We start from the raw sequence: 22,183 nt of genomic DNA, 5'->3' as shown, positions 1-22,183 counted from the left end.
AACAATCTACCTCCATTGCCTCAAAATTACTTTCATATGCAGGGAAATTGTAGACATATATCTTCTTGTGTTACTTTTGAGGGAACTCATTTAGAAGGATGAGTAATGAATTATTTATGATCTGTTTTGACTGTTGTGGTGAAGGCTCTCACAGAAAACTTGTGTTTTAGCTCCAGGGGATTTACATATCGAAAGCGATCAATCTTTAGTCTCCCTTGGTATGTAATTTGGCTTTGCAGAATCAGGAACTAAAACCGAATGTGGTTATAATATCTGATGAAGGGACGTTCAGGATATTATTCTGTCCTGAAGAGTGTCAGAAGAGTAACTAGCCATTGCTAATTACATTAAATTAATTAGACACACAACCACCCCACTGGAATCTGTTATGAAGATGTAGAATAGTGTAGGCTAATTATACATGTATATTCATGAAATATTGGCTCCAAATATACATTTCCCATTGTTTGTCTGTGCCATGTATTGTTTATTCTCATAGTGTCACATTAGCTTAGTTTAGCAACATCAGTCTCTGTAATTGATTGACGGTTAGTGCTAGTCAACTCTCATGCATGAGGAACGCTATATAGTTGAATCAGTCATGTAAATCAGACACATGAGGTTCCATCTAGGTTAGTGTACCTCCTTACAACATAGATATCTACAGTATATAGACTGTAGACAGCTGTTAATGCGATTCACTAGGATTTCACTGTGTATGCTTTTCTCTCTTTACTGTCTCTCTATAAGAGCTTTTGGTCACTAAACATTGGTGGGTAGCAACACAGTCATTAAAATACACACGTTTAGGCCAAGCAGACTGGAAAATGTCAACACAAACATAAAATGGCTCTGGGTGGTCCCTCGCTGCTATGCAAATGAATGCAAATGAGAAAAATGGGGATTTCTTACTGCAACATTCACATTTAAATTGCCTCAGCATTTAGACCTGCTGAAAGACGTTGGACAACAGTTAAATATACCCTGATACATTTATCATTCATTATAGAAGCGTGGGTGCAGAATGTAAGTCTCAATTTTAGCTAGCCATATATACATTATATGTATATATAGGAAATCTAGCTGCAACTTTTCCTTTTTTACTCCTCTTTTCTCTTGCTGTGGCCGTCAGCAGAACACATAAGTGTCAAAATACAATACACTGTCACGGCCCTATAAGAGGAGAGAGTGGGCCACATGGTCACTTCGATTCAGGGCAATAACTCTACTGATGGAGGAGAGACAGAAAGAGTAATTGCACTGGTTTAAAACAGATTCATCAGGATGGTAACATGAATCTGGTTCTGCTCCAGACTCAAATCCCAGACTCTCTGAGAGCTCAGCAGAGCATGTAGAGAGATGGAGGCCAGCTGGACTAGGTCACACTTTCAGGATCCCAATGCAATTTGCTCAAACCTCTCAGCATGACGCCTGTCCACATTTCAACAAGTGCCCCTTTGGATTTGATTCATAAAACAAAGTCTAAAATAATTGTCTTATTAAACGAATAGTTCAACCTAAAATAAAAACCCTTTACCCCATTATCTGCTTACTGTAATGGGTTTGTGCAGGCAGGAAGATGAAGACAGGTTAAAACAGTTCCCAAACATAGTATAATTATAAATGATCCAAAGACAGACAATAACACAACTTAGCATAATGGTGACAAGACAAGGAGTGCAGGAGAAGGAACAACTTAAATAGTGAACACAAACAAGATGATTAAACAGACACAGCTGAACTAAATTAACTCATAATGACGGTAACCAAAGAGACAGACGGAGTGGCGGGAAACTGATCAAAGAAACATGTGACATGAAAAACAAACTGAAAGTCCTTGAACAAAACTAAACAGAATGGGGACACTTACATTAATGATTCACAAATTCATATTTATAGTCATCAATTACTTAAAGTATTCCCTTTTCTAAGATCATCACAATACACTCAAAAGCCACTGAGGTCTGTGTTCAGTTTCTTCTCATTTAATGGTGTTGATGCTGGTATTATCATTTGAAAATGTATTTTCCTCACAAAGCTCTCTTATGACTTTAGAAGAGTTTGAATATATTGACTGCTTTTATGGTGCTTTATGGTACTTTTTTTTTTATCTTTTTAAGCTTGACAGCCACTAATTATTTCATGTCTTTAATGTAAAAAGAGCACCCTGGACATTCTGCAAAATATCTCCATGTGTATTTGAAATATTTGAGAGAATTGTCCCTTTAAAACACAGTATAAAGGAAGTTAGAAACCAGTCCCTTGCATGTCACATGCCCCAGAATTAACAGAGAACATGCTGTTTATGTCAGCATACTCTTGACTCCAGCAACATAAGAGGATTACAGTTGATGGGTTTATCGCTCACGGTCACTCAAGAGTTATCGATGAATCTCATACAGCAGGGAAAAGGCTTCCCACCAGATGTTCTTATCAGACGAATGTAAAAGTGCTCTGGAGGATCAGACTCCTTCTTCATGCCGCCCACCACCTGTATGACTGAGACTGCAGGGCAGAACAGACACACTGATAATGTAGTGTTTGGCACAAGCGCTGCCTCTGTATAACAGATTAAAGTCTTTTAGCAGTGAAATGAATGCCCACCATTGTCTTACCTTCAATAGTACACAACATTTCCGACATCACATACACTTCGCACATTTGTCTGTGTTTGATGTTGAAGCCTTGTATTTACTTTGCTGACTTATGGTGAGGTGTTTCCTTTGTTCGCATGCTTCACTTTTTACTTATTACTTATTTATAACTGTTCACTTAAAATACTAAATTTAGGTAATAGCAAGTGGTGCATGGGTATCATGTAAATACAACTACAGTATGGTGTGTGAATATGATTATCATATATTGTAAAAGTACTTTGTAAGAATATTTAAGTTTTAGTTACTGAATTAATTGATCCCCCCCCCCCCCCCCCCTTTTTTTTGCGAAACCAAGGGTGTTTATTTTAATGGATAATTTGACCATCTTTTGTCTTGAAGGAAACTCATGTAAAATCGTGTTGCTGATTTGTATGTTACTCATTCTGTGACACACTGATGCAGAATCGACTTGAACAACATAATCAGCCTCTAATTGGCCTCCTTATGGTCCTCCTTGAACTGACAGCCAATCACACCCAAACATCTGCTGCTAATTTGCATATGTTCAGCTTGAATTGAGCGGATTAGTAATGTTATTGTTTGGGCTTATTTGGTTTCCCAAGTTCACCGTTCCTGTCCAAGTCCAATTTATTTCTCTTCCAATATTGATCTCCGTCTCTGTCTGTTTGCAGGATTACTTGATGACGCACATGTATGGGAACGCGGCGAGAGATGACTTGTGGAACAAATTCTCAGAGGTAAGATCTTAAGCATCTCCTGGGTGTGAGACCTCCATCCACAAGCAGGAATCAGTGAGCGGCGAGCTGATGAGTGAAATTGTGTGTGTTCAACCTACTTAAATTCACCCAGTGCATCTCCTGCAGGCAGGTGCTCAGAGATTCATGTGCTGTAGGTCAGAGGCCATTATATAACTGCACATCATCAGCGGTGCACAAATTCATGCCAATACACCACCTACTCACATCAACACATAAGGGTTGTATGAAAATGCAGCATGAGAAGGAGTTTGATTAGACTAGGTTGTGTCTTGCTTTCACACTTGAGGTTTCACCTAATATGAAACCATTTTCTACAGGGAACCCTTCTACAGACCGTCTTCTGTAGAAGGGTTTTCTACAGAAATCTGATCGCTGTAACCTGCTAAATGCAAATGTTCACAGATACTGATTATGAAGTCTTGCCTCTGCTGATTCTGGTGGTTTTAATTAACTTATAAATTACATGAATCTTATCAGCCCCGATTAGTGAAGTGTCACATAATTGCTGACAAGCCTGATGAGTCTCTCAGATTAAACATGAGCATCTGCCCTTTAACTCAGGTATAGCTAAGAATAACCCAAGAACATCTAAAAAATGATCTTCTGTTGAAGGAAAGTTTACCTATTTAGGTGTGTCACTTGGGCCTCAAAAATACAGTTTTTGTTGGGATTGGCTTGACTGTCCCCCTCCTGACAGTTTCAATTTCTCCATCTTTTCTTGTACATTTTTATCAACCATATTGTTTGTCAGACTTAATTTCCCATAATTCCTTCAATTTAGTTACCGGGACAACTACAGCTGCAATACTAATGCTAATGCAAGCTCCTACTTTTGTTTCTTTATACACCATTTTCATACGCCTCATATGCCTTTATGAATGGAGGTATCAAGTCAGGATATCCCACATCTAATTGATGAAACACAACTTCAGATGTAATTTCTAAGATAACAATATAAATTAGGGCTGTATGTTTGGCACTGGATGATGCTAACATGCTAACACACCTGTACAGTGCAGTTTTAAATAATACAGACTTAATATAAAACCTTAACTATCTATGATGAGAGGCAGATGAGGACATAAAAAAGTTTAAGACACTGAGTAATAGCGAGAGGAACTGCTGGCCATTGTTAGGAAACGTCGCAGCCAACATCCATAATCACAGTGAAGTTGAGCGTTGGGTTCAAGTCGTCAGCACAGAGATGCTCTTTTAAATTCAGACGACTCTCAGCAAGTCCTCTCAGCGCTCATCTCACAAAGTGTCATGACTTTAATGAGATTACTTTCAAGCGTAATCTCAAAGTTATTATAGTTTGTAATGGAACAGCAGGACATTTAGCAGCTATCAGCATCATGTGAAGTGTTTTTTCATTCATATCACTCTCCTAAATGCCGGCTGATGGGTGCCCGCTTCATTTTCTCTTTCAGAACAGGAGGTGAATACATGTGAAAGGGCTGAACCCGGACCCTTGTATCCTCTCAGTGACCGTGTTTGTGAGGCACTGGCGATTTTAGCTACATTAACAGTCTGTGACAGCTCATCGTCTAATGAATACTGATATGCGCTGTGTTCATTAGCTATTCATGAAATCCAATTTGCTGCAATAATCTGGCAGTGCTTAGCGCCCACAAAGCCCTTTGTCAAGCTCACGACCCATCGCCGGACCGTCCTTTACTTCCTTTAATAATTTCCACTAGGGCAAAGGTACAGTAGCTTCCTGAAAGCGTCCTACAGAAAATGATTCATAATCTAGGAACATCATTTGCTGTCGTCAGCCTCTGCAGAGCCTCTTCTTCTGTATTCACATGGTAAACAAACTGTGAATCATCGACCGATGTGAGAAGTAGTCCAGTTTCACTTAACATTTTCTATATAATATCCTAGATATTAATCACTTGAAGTCATCTCATACAAGCTTAGTTAATCTCATAACTTAATACTTAAAATGGTCATAATCAATTGCTATAAGCAAGAGGGAAGTTAACATGCTCGACTGATCTAGTCAAGTTGAAGTTTGCAGAATGCAAGAGACCCTGACAGAGCACTTTGTTTCTGCCGCCACATTTCTCTTCCAATCCCACGGGTCTCCACAACACACCGACTCTGTGCTGCTGCAGAAACACTGTAGCTCTCCACCTGTTTACAACCAATTTCATACAAAATTACTGATTGGCTCCAGTAAATATGAAATTCTGCACTTCTTTAGGATGCCGTGAATGGAAATGATTGGAAATCTCTGTGGAGCCAATGACATTCGCTCTGATCCAAAACCTAGCAATTTGCCTCAGCTGGACTCATCAGGACTCAAATGAAATCTCAAAATACATTGCCAGTGATACACAAAAATACTCTTTATATGAAAAACATTGAAGGCTTACTCACAATTGATTCCAGTAGAATGTGATGCTATCATGTTGCTAAAAAATAAATACTCTATACAGTATACTCTAATAACATAAAAATACACAACACACACAAATACTAAGTAAAATAGTCAGTGCATTTCAGGACTGCATGAATATCTATTTATATCCAATATTTCTCTCCACTCAATTTTGGGATTGTTGTAACCACTACAGACAAAGTTTTTTGTTGCAAAGTTTCCTTGACCAAACTGTGATGTAATATGGAGAATAATTTAACACTTTTTCTTTTACATAAATGTTTCTCAAGGTCTTTCCAATGATTTGCAGTCACCTACCCATCTTATAACCATTTTCAAAATAGATACACCTGCTCAAGGTGAAAAGTGGATGAAACTTCATAAAGCATTAAAAAGTTTCTGAATTCATACAGAAAACCACCATTTGTCCATCATTCTGAGCCATTTATAGCAGCATTTTCAAAGAATAAGCAGAATATTTCCCCCAGGGATGAAACTCAGTCACATTACGAGCTTTCCTAATTAATGAGCCGTGAGATCCAATTTTATGTTTTACTTCACTGTTAGACATTTATAAGAGATTTTACAGTAACTTACTGGCAACACTGTTGCCAGTAAGTTACTGTATTTGAGATTTACAGTACAATAACCGCATTTCAGTTTACAGTAACTACATGTTACTGTAATTTTGTAATACAGTACCGTTACTGTAAACCTTGGTTAACAGTGCATTAATCCTAATCCTATTCAATCATTAATACTTACTGAATTACATTAATTCTTACATTAATCTATCCTACAGAAGTAATCCAAACAGACAATTATTATGAAATATAAAATTCTTTATTTTAACATTTTTAAGTGCTTTAACTTAAACATGTAAATGTGTGGAAAAAGTTCACTTTAAAACCTCCTTGAATCAAATCTTATTTTCAAAAAATCATGTATAAAAGTAATCAGAGTGCATTCAATATCACTTATTTTACATTTCATTTACGTTTACATTTATGCATTTGGCAGACGACTTGCATTGCATTCAAGATACACATTTTACATTTTGTCAGTTCTTGTTTTCCCTGGGGATTGAACCCATGACCTTGCTAGCGCCACACACTATTGTTTGAGCTACAATTTTAAAAACTCTGCAGAAAATAGTTGGTAGAATACTATAAATAGTTGGTTGAAGAATACTGTAACTTTGGTGCAAAATACACATATACATGAATAAAATATAAACAAAGAGCAAATTAATTCTGAAACAAGTTATCACAACACAACACAACACAAACACAAGTTTCATGTCTGTACCGATCTGTGCCATCTTCCACATTGGATGATTTCAAACAGGAACCAGGATTCTGCTCCATTATGGCAAGAAGTCCCTCTAGATAAGAATGATATGAAGTTAGTCATACAATTTGAGTATACACAAACTTTTTACACTGTTGGAATTTAATAAAAAATAATAAACCCATTACAATTCATCATAATGGTAAAATACTATTTTATAGACAGTTAACACTTTGAGGTACACCTAGCTCAACGTATGCTGTCTAGTCTAATCCAGTCCTGCAATGCCTTCATGAAGATGTGAAATGAAATGTTCAGTTTTTGTTTTAGCTGGTGATTCAATGTTATGAATATTTTGAAGAATGTACTTTGTAGTGATGCTGAACCTGATTGCGTATTAGAGAGGTGTCTGTTATTTAGCTTAACAAAATTGATATTGAGTAAAAAACTAAAGAAAACTGTCAGTACATAATAGTAGCAGCAGCACAAACTACATGCTCCAAAAAAGTAATATTACTGAATCACCTCAACATGATTTCACAAACTATTTAATCAAAAACAACAATGTAACCTTTTATTGCAGGATGGATTACATGTATACTGCATTAGCTTTAGTAAGGTATCCTCAAACTTAATGCTACATTCACACGGGCACCGGCGTTAACGCTTCTCATTTACTTTGAATGGGTGACGTCATGCGTTGCTGAACTGAATTCTGGGTTCCATCGCGTTGCTTCACTCACGTTGCAAGCGGCAGAAGTTGAAAGGTGTGTTGGACATCAGCTGTGGCTGGATGCAACCGATCGGCGAGAGTAGCCGCATGCAGGCGAGGAGGAGCTGCAAACGGAGACGTGAAGTCGGACACTTTCTGCTTCCCGCAGTGATGCTTGCACTGTGTTTGCACACTTTATCAGCTGAAGTGAAATAAATGCAATATTTGTCAATACACAGATGTTTCAGAGACATTTTTTGTCATGTAATACTTTATGCACTGCTTAATACAGCGTGTGTTTGTACAAGAATAAAGTTAACATACAAGCCTACACTATCAATGAAGTGGGGGTCTACGTTTTTCATCTGTTTTATTTTGATAAACATGACAATATAATGTCGCAACTACATGAAAAGAGGTTTAACTGTTATAAAAAAACAGATTTGTGCGCATTAGAGGAACTGAAGGTTTTAGAATAAACACGAAACACATGTGATCGCTGTCATGCGGAGAATCTGGCCAATCGTGGAACAGCTGTGTCATCATCAAAGTCCGTGTAATCGCTCTGGAGAAACTGCACCGGCTGTATTAGCCGACTGCTCTCGAATCGCTCTCGCGGTGCTTTGATGCCATACGTGGCGTCGGCGCTGTCTCAGGTCAGACAAAATTTCTAACCGGCATGACGCCCTGTGTGAATGCAGCGTAAGTGTCTGTGTACATTACATATCCTATTAAAAAAGTGTCTCACCTAGTCCAAGTTTTTCCATTCAAACTCCATTAGGTGGCGAAGGAAGGATGACACTCTGTTGTTGATTACAGTTGTCTTCCTGTTAACAACTTCCCCGGTCTTCCGACTCACTCCGGTTTTGGTGATGCATCTTGTTCCCTCCTCTGGGTTTTTCCTCACGAAAAAAACTTAAAGCAAGAGAAAATTAAGAGAATAAAGATATTTTAAATTTCATCATCCTTAGTGCCTTTGCTTTAAATGTTTTTGGTAACACTTTAGAATAATGGTCCGTCATTAAATGGATAGTTCACCAAAAAAAAAGAAGAAGTAAATTCTGTCATAGAAGTGAATGGTGCCTCAATCTGTTAGGTTACAAACATTCTTCATCTTCTTTTGTGTTCAGAAATGTATTCAGGTTTGCACTTGAGCAACATTATTCTAAAGTTTTGCCATGTTTTTTTCATAAATGATATTTCATCTGCCAAAATCATCCAAAAATTGTCCAGGACTGCTTAAATTCCAGAAAATAAAATTATAATCTGTCAGTCCTGGACAAACACAGTTTTGGATTATTTTAGTATAATATAATTTATGAAAAAAAAAACATGGTACATGGCTAGTTACAGCTAAAAAGAGGTGGAAAAACTAAATCATTTTGTGATTCAGTTAAACAGACCCGACTAAAACATACCGTTGTATGAGTTCAGTGTCGCACAGCACAGGCAGGCTCCTGGTATTCTTATCTAAAATGTAAAATAAATAATGTCAATCCAAATGTAAACTTTGCTTGTTAACGACATTATTTTTGCAACTAGTGGCCAACGTTAATTTACTAACTAACGTCGTCCTAATGTACGCTTAATATGCTCGATAAACAACATCTTCATTGTATAGGTAAAGTTAATTCAATAAACTCACTAACGTTAAGTCTTTTTAAAAATAAAACGTTAGGTTTATGTTACCTCAGTTTTAGTACCAAAGCTGAAGCAAATGATAACCTAACGTTATGTAAAGTACGTTGTCCGGGCCGTGAGCTCTCTCCTCGGGCAGTAACGTTACACACGACGCTGGCTGCACTGGTTCTTAATCTAATTCAATAAACTCATTTTTTTTTTTTTATAAAACGTTAGGTTTACCTCAGTTTTTAGCAGCAAAGTTTAACCAAATGATAACCTAACGTTATATAAAGTATGTTGTCCGGGCCGTGAGCTCTCTCCTCGGGCAGTAACGTACACACGACGCTGGCTGCACTGGTTCCTAATCTAATTCAATAAACTCATTTTTTTTAAATAAAACGTTAGGTTTGCCTCCGTTTTAAGAAGCAAAGTTTAAGCAAATGATGACCTAACGTTATGTAAAGTATGTTGTCCGGACTGTGAGCTCTCTCCTCGGGCAAAACGCTGCACCGGTTCCTAATCTAATTCAATAAATTCATAAAACGTTAGGTTTACCTCAGTATTTAGCACCAATGCTGACAAGCTAAATTTGGGGTGCAGACAACCGCGGCTAGTACAAATCACACTTACCTTGCTTGTTTGCCGTTCTCACGGGGGATGAAAAAATCTTCGCAGGGTGTCCGGACACAGCTCACATGTTCTCTGGAACCGTGAGCTCTCTCCTCGGGTGAAACTTTCAATGCTGCACTGATGGTTCCTAATATAAATCTTAAGCAAATCCTGTCGATCCCAATTGTGCCAAAGAGGCCGTTGTGGTAAATACAGTATTATACTTTATTTTTTTTAAATACAGGAAATCACTGTATTTGGTGTTTGACGTCATAGAAAATACCCATGATGCAACGGGAATTACAGTTATTTACTGTAAAGAGAATTTACAGTATTATACTGGGTGATATATAGTAAATAACTGTACAAATTACAGAAATGTCTAACAGTGTTCTATAAAAGAGGAGGAGAAGCTTCCTCTGAAGAAATCAGACTTATAAATCTATTTTTACTCCTTTACAAGCGTAGCTCTTGTATAGAGAGGTTAGAAATTGCCTTGTGATGTTCCTCCGTGTGCGGTGTAAAAGAACAGTGCATTTTAATCACCTTTCTATTCTTTGAGAGTTTTTAATTAAAAGTCCTGAATGGGTTTTTATTTACATCTGTTTTAGTTTTGCAAGACATAAAAAACCTGAATCAGTCCAAATAGTGTGAAAGAAGAACCAAGTAAAGGAATCAAATCTGAATTAATTTATAAATAAGTTCCATTAGGTGGTCCCTAAACTCGAATATCCACCAACACAACTCACTTCCACTCAACTGACACTATCAGACACAATCTATTTGCACCGCCTACTAGCCATTAGATGCCCTACAATGTTTGATATATTATATTTTGTGTTGCAGGCCATGCATAGGGAGGGAAAGGACATCAACATCACGCAGGTCATGGACCGCTGGACCCTGCAGATGGGCTACCCTGTCGTCACCATCAGCAAGAACGACAGTCTTGACAACAGTGTCACCATCTCCCAAGAGCACTTTGTCTACGACACGGAGGCCAAGATCCAGAATCCTGAGCTGTTCAACAAAAGGTAGTGTGCTATATGTCAAATGCGACAGGTTGTTGCATGAAAATGAAACCTCATCAGTCAACTGACCTCTTTTTGATTCTCCATGAGCTCATATATCAGTGCAGAGGTCTGTATGTTTGCTGAACACTGCAATGCTGAATAATGTAAAAATCCCACACAGTAAGTGAATCCCCTCCCAGAAGGGTCTGATAGTTTCCTGTGATCAGATCAACCTCAAGCAGAAAACAATTCTACAGTTGTTCTGCAGCCGAAGTTAAAAAGAAACCATTTTGATTAAAAATCAGATTAAATATTAAAGTGCCCCTATTATGCTATTTTAAAGTTTCCTAATTTAGTTTTGGAGGTCTCCTACAACAGGTCAAAAAACACTTTCATTTTCTCATAATATACATTGCACATCACCACATTATTCAATGATTCTCAAACGACTCGTTGGATGAGTCAGTCTATCTAAATCCCTCCTTTCTGTGAGCCTGCTCTGCTCTGATTGGCCAGATGGCCCAGTCTGTTGTGATTGGTGTACTGCATACAGCACGTGTCATTACAATTACCATAACTGAACTTCAGCTCCGTCCGTCTGGAGCACTGTAAAGACAGTAACGATCATGTCCAATGATGAAACATTAAAAGAACTTTTTCAACACAAACCTCCATCGTAAGGACAACTTGAGCAGAACGTTTCTCAGTGATACACTACTCAGTTTGAGGTACATTACGAGATGTTGCAACTGTAATTCCTCACTATCAGCATTACCAAGTGTTAATGCTGTTTATCAATCCATCAACAAACCCATGTGTATATTTCTCATTTATTGTGGTGCGCATGTGGTTAGCCCAGCACTTACTTAAATGACTCATGAAACATTAACATTTGCAAAACATATCTTGCTCCATCCTTTCTCTTTACTCAAAGTAGTAAGAATGACAGACAATCTGCATTCATAGACAGTTTTAGGTAATAGTGGCACACAGCTGATTTACAGAAGTATTTCAGTAAAACAATAATAACGTGAGTTAGCCGTCATTTACATATTACTACATATTTTGAACACCCGGTAGAAAATGTATACATCAATAATTATTCGTACTTACAGGTTATGATTCTGAGGAGCAAACTGGTCCAAATAAACTGGGTACTGACCCATCTTTCCAGAGCAAGCGTTTTGCGAATCCCACATTAAACTCTGCGATTTGAGTAGTCGTTAGTAAAATGACATTTGAGGGCTGGTCAAGTTGTTCGCGGGCACTTTAAGTTATTTTGGAAGAAATAGAGAAGAACAGACAATCTGGAGATTATAAGCAGAGCTAGACAGATAAAGACTAGCCTAGCGCCCGACAACAGCATAAAAACCCTGAGGGTTTCTTCACTTATCCAAGGGATGTGAACAGTTTACTGCATAGAACATCTTATCTGCCTTTATCACTCCTACTAAAAGAAACCGCTTAAACCAGTCTAAAATGGTTTGATGTGTTTTTACTGGCCAGCAAGCTAGTCATTCAGCTAGAACCAGCAAACGTTCTTAGGCTGGGTTATAATGTTTTTTTCTTCTTTTCAGTAGGACAGTAAGGTGTAAAGAGTGTTTGTATGAAAAATATTTCACATCATGTTCACGCACACAAGCTATCAAGCTACTATTAACTGAGAATTTCATTTATTATTAGCGACCCATGCTAACCCGCCACATGCTGTTTGGCACCCGTCTGCGTCGTCACAGAATACTGCGTGTGTCACTGGCAGATAGATTAGTTTAATTCTTTGTTAGAGTGAGATGAATAATTCAATACTGCCTCTGATCCGTTTTAGAAATCCTCCTTTTGTTTTGGATCAGACACTGTTAGCAGCACAAGAATTGACTCAAGAATTGAATTTTAATGCTGAAGTGCCTGTTTAATTGTGTGTGTAGTGAGGGTTGTTGAGCAGTATTGCCATTTTAGATAGTGATAATAAAGTTTCACAAGTTGAGAACAATATCAATGTCAAACACCTGCAATTTCAGGACATGAGAAAAAAACTCCTCTGCTTGTAGCATCTATTTGATATTTTACTGTTGCTTTTTGACTAAAAGTTTAATCTATTAGTTAGAAATAGGAGATAATGATAATTCTAGTGAGATTAAAGCATCAATTCTGTTATCCTCCTCCTCAGTCATCTTCACAATCAAAGGCATTTTGCACGGCTAGGCTAGCTCTCCATAACAAGCCATCTGATGTCTTAAATATGAAACATACAGGTAGAAATCTGTTTGTCCGCCTCTTTCCTGAGTTCATTTGTTCAGAGCAGACAAAGCCACCTTCCTTTGAGTGTCTCCTCCTACATGAACATGTTTTCTGAGCGCTGCGGTCTTCTGCAGAGGCGTTCAGAAGCAGAGCTGCTCCGGTAAATCAATAGCAAAGCTGTGTTGCGAGTAGGGGGCGTCTCTTTCCTTTTTTGCCCCTCAGGCGGGTTTTCAGCTGAGTACTAGACAACCTGCCAGAATGCAGGGGGATTTGGCACCTTTGTAAATGCAGTGTAACACCTCACTTGAGGCTTTAAGCCAGCCTAGCAAAATGTGCTGACAGAAACATTGGCAGGAACAAAAGGAAAACAGAGAAGGTCAGTTTGAATGTATTTCACACTCCTTCATTGTGTTTCATGTCCACTACCATCTCATTAAAGTTCATAGAGGGTCCAGAGTTTGTCTGGAGATGTCCAAACGCCACAGAAAAATACATTTTTTCCACACTGTTGTACTCAAAACACGTGCTGGCTTTCATGCTACACTTTGATATTCTCTTGAAGCAGCTCCATAATCCAGCTAGGACAGAGTCACACACTTGGGGCCCTATTTTAACATTCTGAGCGAATGGTCTGAAGCGCATGGCGCAGGTGCGCTTAGGGCGTGTCCGAAACTACCTTTGCTAGTTTAATGACGGAAAAAATGGTTCCAAAAGGGTTGTACCAAGTCTCTTAATAAGTCATGGTTGTGTTTTGGGCATAGTGTGCAATAAACCAATCAGAGTCTCATCTCCTATTACATTTAAAAGCCAGTTGCGCTTGCACCATGGCAGATTCGCTATTTACATGGCAGAATTTGCGAACAGAAAGACTGAATGCTTTTCCAGAGAGAAATCCTTTTATTTTTAATATTTAAAAGTGTTTGTGTGCTGCTGCGCGTCCCTGTGTGTGTGTAATAATCAGAGTGTACGAGCGCTGTGCACCCGCCTATATGCACATATTACTAACGCGTCATTTAAATAACACAAAAAATACTGTGCTATTGACTTTAGACCAGGTTTTTGTTGGTCAATGGCACTGACGTTTTCAGTTGCTTCAAAATAGCAACGCGCCAACAATATGCCTGAACACACCTCGTTTTCAGACCAGCACGGCCATGGGCGAATAGATATTTAAACAATGTGGCGCTGAAAATGATAACTGCGTAGGGCTGAAACTAGCAAAAAACACTTGCATCGCGTCTGGCGCCGCATTACGCCAGGTGTATGATAGGGCCCTTGACATGGTAATCCATCTTCTTTCAAACTTGCATTAAAGGAATTTATTTTGGGTTAAATACATTGGCAGCTGCATTGACATCATATTTGTTCATTTATTTATTCACTCAGTAATTAATTTTGACTCGTCCTTCAGTTTGTAAAAAGAATGAAAAGCGTGTTTATGGTATTTAAAAGGATATTTAAAAGTAGATAGTAGGGTAAAAGTAGGGTTTTGTATAGATATTGTCATTTTGTATTTAATGCTAAATATTTTAAATACTTATACACAGAAGCTTACAGCTACAGATAATCTGATTGTTTACATCAGCGTGTTAGCATATTAGCAGTTAGCTTATAGGCCACAGTTTTCCTCTCCATTATAAATCTCGGTATTAAGTTGGTAAGATTGAATAAGTCAATAGAAAGTGGCCATAAGTGTGAATATTAGAGAGAAGTGAAGTTTATACCTGAAATGGGGATGCTGTAGCCTATTTCAACACACCTCATCTGAAATCATCAAAGGACCGTTTGGCATGTCCAAGATAGCCTGCAGATCATTTGCTTATTTTCACAAGTGTGAAACGTCTGAAGCTGAAGTGTTCCTTTTATTAACACCTTTACACTCCTATCTTACCTGACTTCTATTTGTATTTTCACAGATCAAATTTTGTGCTGAGGTGAACATAAAAAATGTATTAGCGCTTGAAGGCACAAATAAATGTTCTCATTGCAGATTTGACAGTATTGGGGACATGCAGTTACACCTGTGAATTATTTTATAGTCCCCAGGTGGATCTGAGCTTTATAGAGTCTTATTGTGTGCAGGTTAAACACAATGTGGTCTATGTGAGGTTGGTGTGTGTAACTGCTTAGAAACTTGTGATTGGAGGTACAGGGTCACAATGTGATGATACCCATGAAAGAATGTCATCAAGAAACTGGCAATATATCTGTCAAACACCATTGTTACAATGACAAATAGGAGTGGAAACTCAGCATCACTATAACGATTCAGAGCGCAGAAAACACAGAAATACTACAGTGTACAGTTGGTTTACACTTGGATATGTTACACAGTGCAGTAATGCAATCATGCAGTCATGAAACATCACTGGAATGTGTATAGACAGTTAACAGAGCAAAACACACACATATACAAATCTGAAATGCAATGAAACTAATTGTCAACATGAAACGACTAGAACGCTACTGGACACGTGAATTAAATATTTAAAAAAATTGTAGATCTAAAGTGTCTTTTATAGCAACAATGTTTAAATTAACAAATGGTTGATTTGAATTTAGTGTACAATAGATGTAAAAATGTATTCTGTACAAATGTCTTTTAAAATGTTCTATGCAACAAAAAAAAAGTTGATTATATGCTTAATCTGCAACAAAATATATAAGTGCAACATATAAAAGGCATTGTATTTATAAAAAATTCATGAACAAAAATTATAGATTTTTTTAGGAGTTTCTAATTTTGTTACTACATATCTCTTAATAAATAGTGTGTCTTCAAAATATTCAGACTGCATCAAGATACATTAGCATTTATGCATCTATGATATAGATCCCTTTCTACCTGCATTCAGATTTGACTACTTGAATAACTTGCAATATCAGGTGTACATTTATCTGTTCAGGTGAATTTTTAGACTTCACCACCTCCTCGTTCTCGAACTGAATGAATCCCTGGTGATCCACAAATCCACCTCAACCGCTTTGTTCAGCAGATGTTTAGCTACGCAGCTAAACATCTGCTGAACAAAGCGGTTGAGGGTTGCTCTTTGTGCTCTTGTGCTCTTTGTGCTCTTTGTTGCTCTTTGTGGGGGGAATAGGTTTCTTCAATATCCAACATATCCCAGTCTTTCTTCTCTAACATATCCAGCAAAACATCCTCATCTTCTTTTGTCCAGTTCCTCGCAGTCTCAGTGGTTTTAAACTGCCACTGGTCGAACGCAAGTCTACAAAACATAAATGAACATGTGGACATCCATGGAAGGTTTCAAATGAAAACACTTGTATTTTGTCTTCTCTTCAGTGTGGCAGGTGTTGGATAAAAGTGTAGTGAGGATTTACAGTATCACACATGTTGAGCCACAAAAGCCCCCAGTGACTCATTATGGACTGCAAAAGCCAGCAGTCCCTGAAGAAAGCCTGAGATATTATCACACCCGCACAGAGAGAGACAGTGAGACCTCAAAACCCATGAGTAGAGCGGGAGAGAGCGGATAGTGGCTAATCACAGTGAATTTTAAATGTAGACACATCCAGACCACAGATTTTACTCTTTTACAATGGTGATATAAGCCCCGTTTCCACCAAAATTACCCGGAACAATTTGTAACAGGAACTTTTTTTACAGGAACTTTTTCCCCCCAGACCTGCTACTGTCTGCGTTTCCACTGCGGTCTAAAGGACCGTGAAGATTAGGCAAATTAGTTCAGAGACGTGGGACTGCAGACAGTAATATTTTTTTTGCGATACTGTCTGCAACAACAAGTATGGAGGAGATGCAAGCAGCGCTGCTTTTGCTAGTTATGTATTGGTTTACTTAGATGTAATTAGCAAAACAGCGGAAAAGAGACGAGCACTCCTAAGCGTATTCTGAAAGCTCGTAAAGCTAGATTTCAAATAAGACAACGTATGTTATTATCAGCTATTACGGACATTGACCGTGCGATTGCTGAGACAACGCGCGCCATCGGACAGAAAGAGATATTTTCTGAACGCAGAACGAACCTCGCAAGACTTTTAAAAATGCCGGTTGAAATAAAATGCTGCGTGAGCTCAACCAATCAGTATGTTCAGCGCCCTCGCCCCACACCCGAAAGTTCCTGAACTTTGAAAAAGTGCTACCTCGCAGGGCCGTTTGGAGGGGGAAACATTTACCCGGAACTTCATTTAGACCCCAGTTCCTGCGGTCGAAACACTGAGTACCACCCCAAAGTTCATAGTTCCTGGGGAAAGCTTCTGCGGTGGAAACGCGGCTATAGTGTTGAAGCCTCAGGCATTTCTCAGTCATTTACTGCAAATTTTGAATTGCCTGAATTTGTAATCTCTAAAAGTTTTTTTTTTTAACACTCAGAACACCTTATAGCACCCAATCATTGTGGCAGTAAATGTTATTCAGTCAAGGGTTAGTCATATTTTCTTCAAAAAAGTCCTAAATATTACATTATTTATTTTTGTAATTATTATTTATTTATACGTATGTGGATATGTACTCATTTGTTATTTATAAAAAATTGGCACCTTTTAAAAAAATTCTGTTTCTGCCATATTGTAAGTGTCTCCGTTTAACATTGTGCATAACAACTCTTCTTGACCTTGGTAAAATCACCGTAATGCACTGCCTCTTGTGGCTTGTTGCTTTTATGTGGTTGAAATGGGGACTGCAGTTCGAATTCAAAATATTGTTTGTCCAGCCCCCTCCTCCTCAGACTCAATGGTCATGCGAGTTGGCAGTTTGAGGACAGGCAACAGGAACGAGCGCAATTGACAATGGAAGACGAGGAGACTTACACACTCTAAGTTGATGAGTTGATTTTTCCGCGTTTTAATAAGCATCTGTTCATAGAGATTTTTAGATGGATGCTGAGGCTTTTTAGGTCGGGTAGAATCTGTGATCTCTGGCCCAGTTTATTTGCTGGCTTGTATGGCAGCAATACGCTGTGCTTTCCGGCAACTGTCAACCTGTGGTGTCGAAATACTATTGGGTAAACTGGCAAAGTATGTTATCTCACAGACCAAAACAAAAACAGACATTCCGACATGGAATGCACATTTCAAAGTAGAATAACTGGCTGTAGCATTGTTTTTCAGAGAATTTAGCATGTTTCCTGCATATATACTATGGTATTTTTATGCTTTAGTACACTCAAAAATTTACATCACCTTTAAGAGCAAGTGAACAATATCTACAACTGCAGATAACAAACATGGGTTTGTTCCATTAAATTATATGATGGCCACATGTCTCATCTCACACACACTTTACCCGTTTGCTGCAGAGACTGAAATCTTCATCCGTGCTTTAGCTAAAGTTCGGGGCCATAACACAAAGTTCCTGAGGGATGTAAATAACGATGATGATAACAGACGCTTCCATAAATGAACATAAACATGAGCCACCAAATTACCAGCCTGTGGAGAACTTTAATTTTCTTTTGCTTTCTTCTCTTGTTCAATCCCGCTGATGAACACAGTTTTATGTAAATGTATCAGTGTGTGATTTCATTTGAACACACACAGATGCTTCTATTATCACTGGAATTCATAAGTATTGTTATCAGCGCTCATCTACCGCAGAATCTCTCTCTATAGTCTCCTTACAAACATATGCGTTTAAATACCGTTTCCCAGCAGGCTTCATATTGCTTCATCTTATGCATAATATCTTCTCAACTGTGCTATAGATATATCCTCTGCGATATAAACTTTCATCCCATGCAGCATCGCCAGTGTCTGCTGTTTCTGCTACCCTTATAAAAGTATTTATAATGCATTAATTATGCCTTGTAATGCACCTTATAATGCATTGTGAATACTTGTAACCACAGTTATAATACATTATAATAATTATGTTGCGCCTTTTAGAAAGTATAATGCATTAAAACACATGACAAACAACCAATTTCAGGTGTATGAAGGAATCTGCAAATATTATAATGCATTTTAACTTTGGTTCATTTATGGATGAAAAGACAAAATGCATTTTAACGTACATTATGAATTCCTTTATAATGCTTTATACATAAAGGCTTTAAGTGTTACCAAATGTTGTTTTTAGTCAGTCTTTTCACAAAACCCTCATTGAGGCTTATTCAGACATAATTAAGGAATAAAAAACATCAATAATCTTCCGGAATGAATAGAGATGAGTCACAGCAGCCTGAAAAGGATTTTGTCCATTCCTATCAGTTTTCCAACTAACACAAATCCTTAATGATCCAACCCTTTCCCCACAGCCGAGACTGACATCATGAAATAATCCAGGCTGCTCTTCTCATATCAGATGACTACATGTTGACATTTATGAAGAATATGTGGTGTGTGCCTGTGTAAAGTTCACTGTCATAATGCTAGGTTGCTGTGACAGTTGCCAGGGTGTTGCTGTGTGGTTGTCAGGGTGTTCTGAGTGTTTTTTAGCATGTTGCCTCCAGATAAAGGAAGGGACTGTGTTTTTAAAAACTTCAGCTTTGAAAATATGATGTGATATGCAATTTAAAAGACATTAATTAACATATTTTCACGATTAAGCATGAAAACACCATTAAGCGATGTTCTATCTTTTCTTATCAGACTCTGAATAAAGTACCATGGGGCTAAAGGCACACCTTAAAAAATGTGCAGGTTTTAATATGATGGATATATTATAAATATGGTGATCACCCAACTTGATAATGATATCGACCATTTGAATCTAACCATTTCTTGTCAGCAAATGGAAAAGCCAGCCAACTATTTATTATCATGTTAATTATTGTGCCTTTAGCCTCAACAGAAGGGACGTCTTTACCCTAAATAACATACTTACATATTCTTCTGTTATTAACTCTTTCCCTGCCAGCGTTTTTAATTTAAAAAAAGTTGCCAGCCAGCATCAGTGTTTTTGATCATTTTCATAAAAATTTAATAGCCCATTGAATATTTTGTTGTATGAAAATCTGAGCATGCAATATATCAAAAAAGAGCAGATACTCTGCTTTTAAACAAAATAATCCGTTTTATTCTAGATTCACGCATTCCTTTTTTATCAACACTTGAATATGGGTACGTTTTATAAAAAAATCTACATTTTGAACAAAAAGCTGGAGAAATTCACGTTCCCTTTCAAAAGCTACACTCAATGCTGCATAAGCTTATGCAAATGGGAAATGTCTTTGACATAACCAGCTGTGAAAATAGTGTGAAAACACCTCAATGAAATTGACCCGGAGGTATTTATAGCCTCGGCTGGTGACGTCATAGGCGCACCTGCTGCACGAGGCTATAAATAGATGAGCTTCAGCTGGAGCAAACCAGGTCTTTTTGTTTTCAGACCAACTCTGTGTTATGGTGTGTTACAAAGTCTCTGAAAAAAAAAGAAAAAAAAATCTCTCTCTCTCTTTCAAGACTCAACTTGAGATCTTTGTTAGGAGTTAGTTTTCAACATGGCAGTGTGCAGATTTTTCTCACTCTTTCTCATCTCTGTTACAAAGAAACATTAGTGGAAAGAGTTCTAGTTAAATCTAATCAGTTGGAAACGAGTCAGCAGAGTAAAGCGCTGTATATCCATGTTCTCTTTCAAATAGAACTGGATGTGCACGTTTATTGCTGTGTGTGTTTGGGGAAGAGCATGCGGTCGCTGCATTGAGTCAGACGAGTGCGAGCATTGCAAGCCTTTATAGTTAGAATGCTTTATGCTTGTCTGGGCTACTTTCAGTCCGCACCAGTTTTCGGAGCTCTCGAATGGGTTTGTTGACGAGCAAGAGACGGGTCCGTCCCTTTCGCTTGCTCGCTCACCAAATGCATGTTTCCCCGCATGATCCCGAAGCGCGCTCCGGCGTTTCTTCGGCTCGCGCGGGGAATGATGATGAATCTCTGGGTCCGCGGACCTCGAGCAGCCGCCTGCGATCGTTCCTCACATGATGGTGAATCCATACGAGGAATTTATCGAGGTGGTTGTTCGCGCGGTGGCCAGGGCAGTTTGTCTGGTACCGTGAATGAGAGATCCCCGAACGCAGTGAGCTTGAGGTTTCTGTCTAGAAAGCATTTACTTCATGTGTTTTTGTACCCTTGACTTCGACATTTTCGACTATCATGGGTGCGAAATCGCGTGGATATGTGAGAATACCCCAGGTGGGAGACGCTCACGAGCTATCTCTCGCCTGGGTCTGCATTTTCATTAAAGAGACATACCTCCCCACAAAGCCATGTAGAAAATAAACGTCGGCTGTCATGGGCAAAGCTTATATATATGAATTATATATTGTATATTATTTTATATGGAATATATATATATATATAATATATTATTTTATATAGAATATATATTGTATATGATTTATATAAGAATAATAAATATAAAGGGACAGGCTGGTGCTGCGCTGCACACTATGGCTGTCTTGCAGGCATATCAGGCTGACCTTCTGAAGGATTTGAGTGGTTCATTTGGTGACTCAGTTAACTCTGTAGTGGCCAGATTTAAAGGAGTGGAAGAAACATGAAGTGTTCACTCAGTTTCTTCCTCAATGCACTCAAGGGGAGGGGCTATCAGCCACAAAACCTCTCTTCAGTCCTTCAAGATTTAGGGGGGTAATAAGCAGAGTGTGGCGCTCTCCCTCGTAAAGACTGGAGACCGGCTCGTCATCCTCAACAACCTCACAGGGCAGACCTCGGGACTGTCATCAATATAAGAAGTCCGGTGGTCTGGTGCCCAGTCTGCCCCCACGGGACAGGGCGTGTCAAACATTTGCTCGCCCCACCCCGTTATCCTCAAAACTACTCCATCCCCGCCGCCTCTGGTGATTCGGGGGGGCAGTGGTTTCCAGTGAAATGTTAGACGTTCAGTGTTTAAATCCTGCTATCATCCAGGACATAGGGGGCCCTATCTTGCACCCAGCGCAATTGACTTTGTACACCGACGCATGTGTCATTCCTATTTTGCACCCGCGCAAAGCGCGCTTTTC

At 38.5% G+C, this 22,183-nt stretch overlaps 1 protein-coding gene across 1 annotated transcript in view; it reads left to right on the top strand.

Annotated features, from left to right (window-relative positions):
* LOC307126119 (thyrotropin-releasing hormone-degrading ectoenzyme-like) overlaps positions 1-22,183 on the top strand; it is a 170,745-nt gene that overhangs the window by 108,664 nt on the left and 39,898 nt on the right. Inside the window, exons 8-9 of the mRNA XM_079816506.1 lie at positions 3,290-3,355; positions 10,843-11,030. Of these exons, the coding sequence (XP_079672632.1) occupies positions 3,290-3,355; positions 10,843-11,030 (254 nt within the window). The remainder of the gene's footprint in view (positions 1-3,289; positions 3,356-10,842; positions 11,031-22,183) is intronic.

This window comes from Gobio gobio (assembly GCF_949357685.1).
Source record: "Gobio gobio genome assembly, chromosome: 5".
NCBI classification, from domain to species: domain Eukaryota; kingdom Metazoa; phylum Chordata; class Actinopteri; order Cypriniformes; family Gobionidae; genus Gobio; species Gobio gobio.
This window is presented reverse-complemented; position numbering and strand designations above follow the sequence as displayed.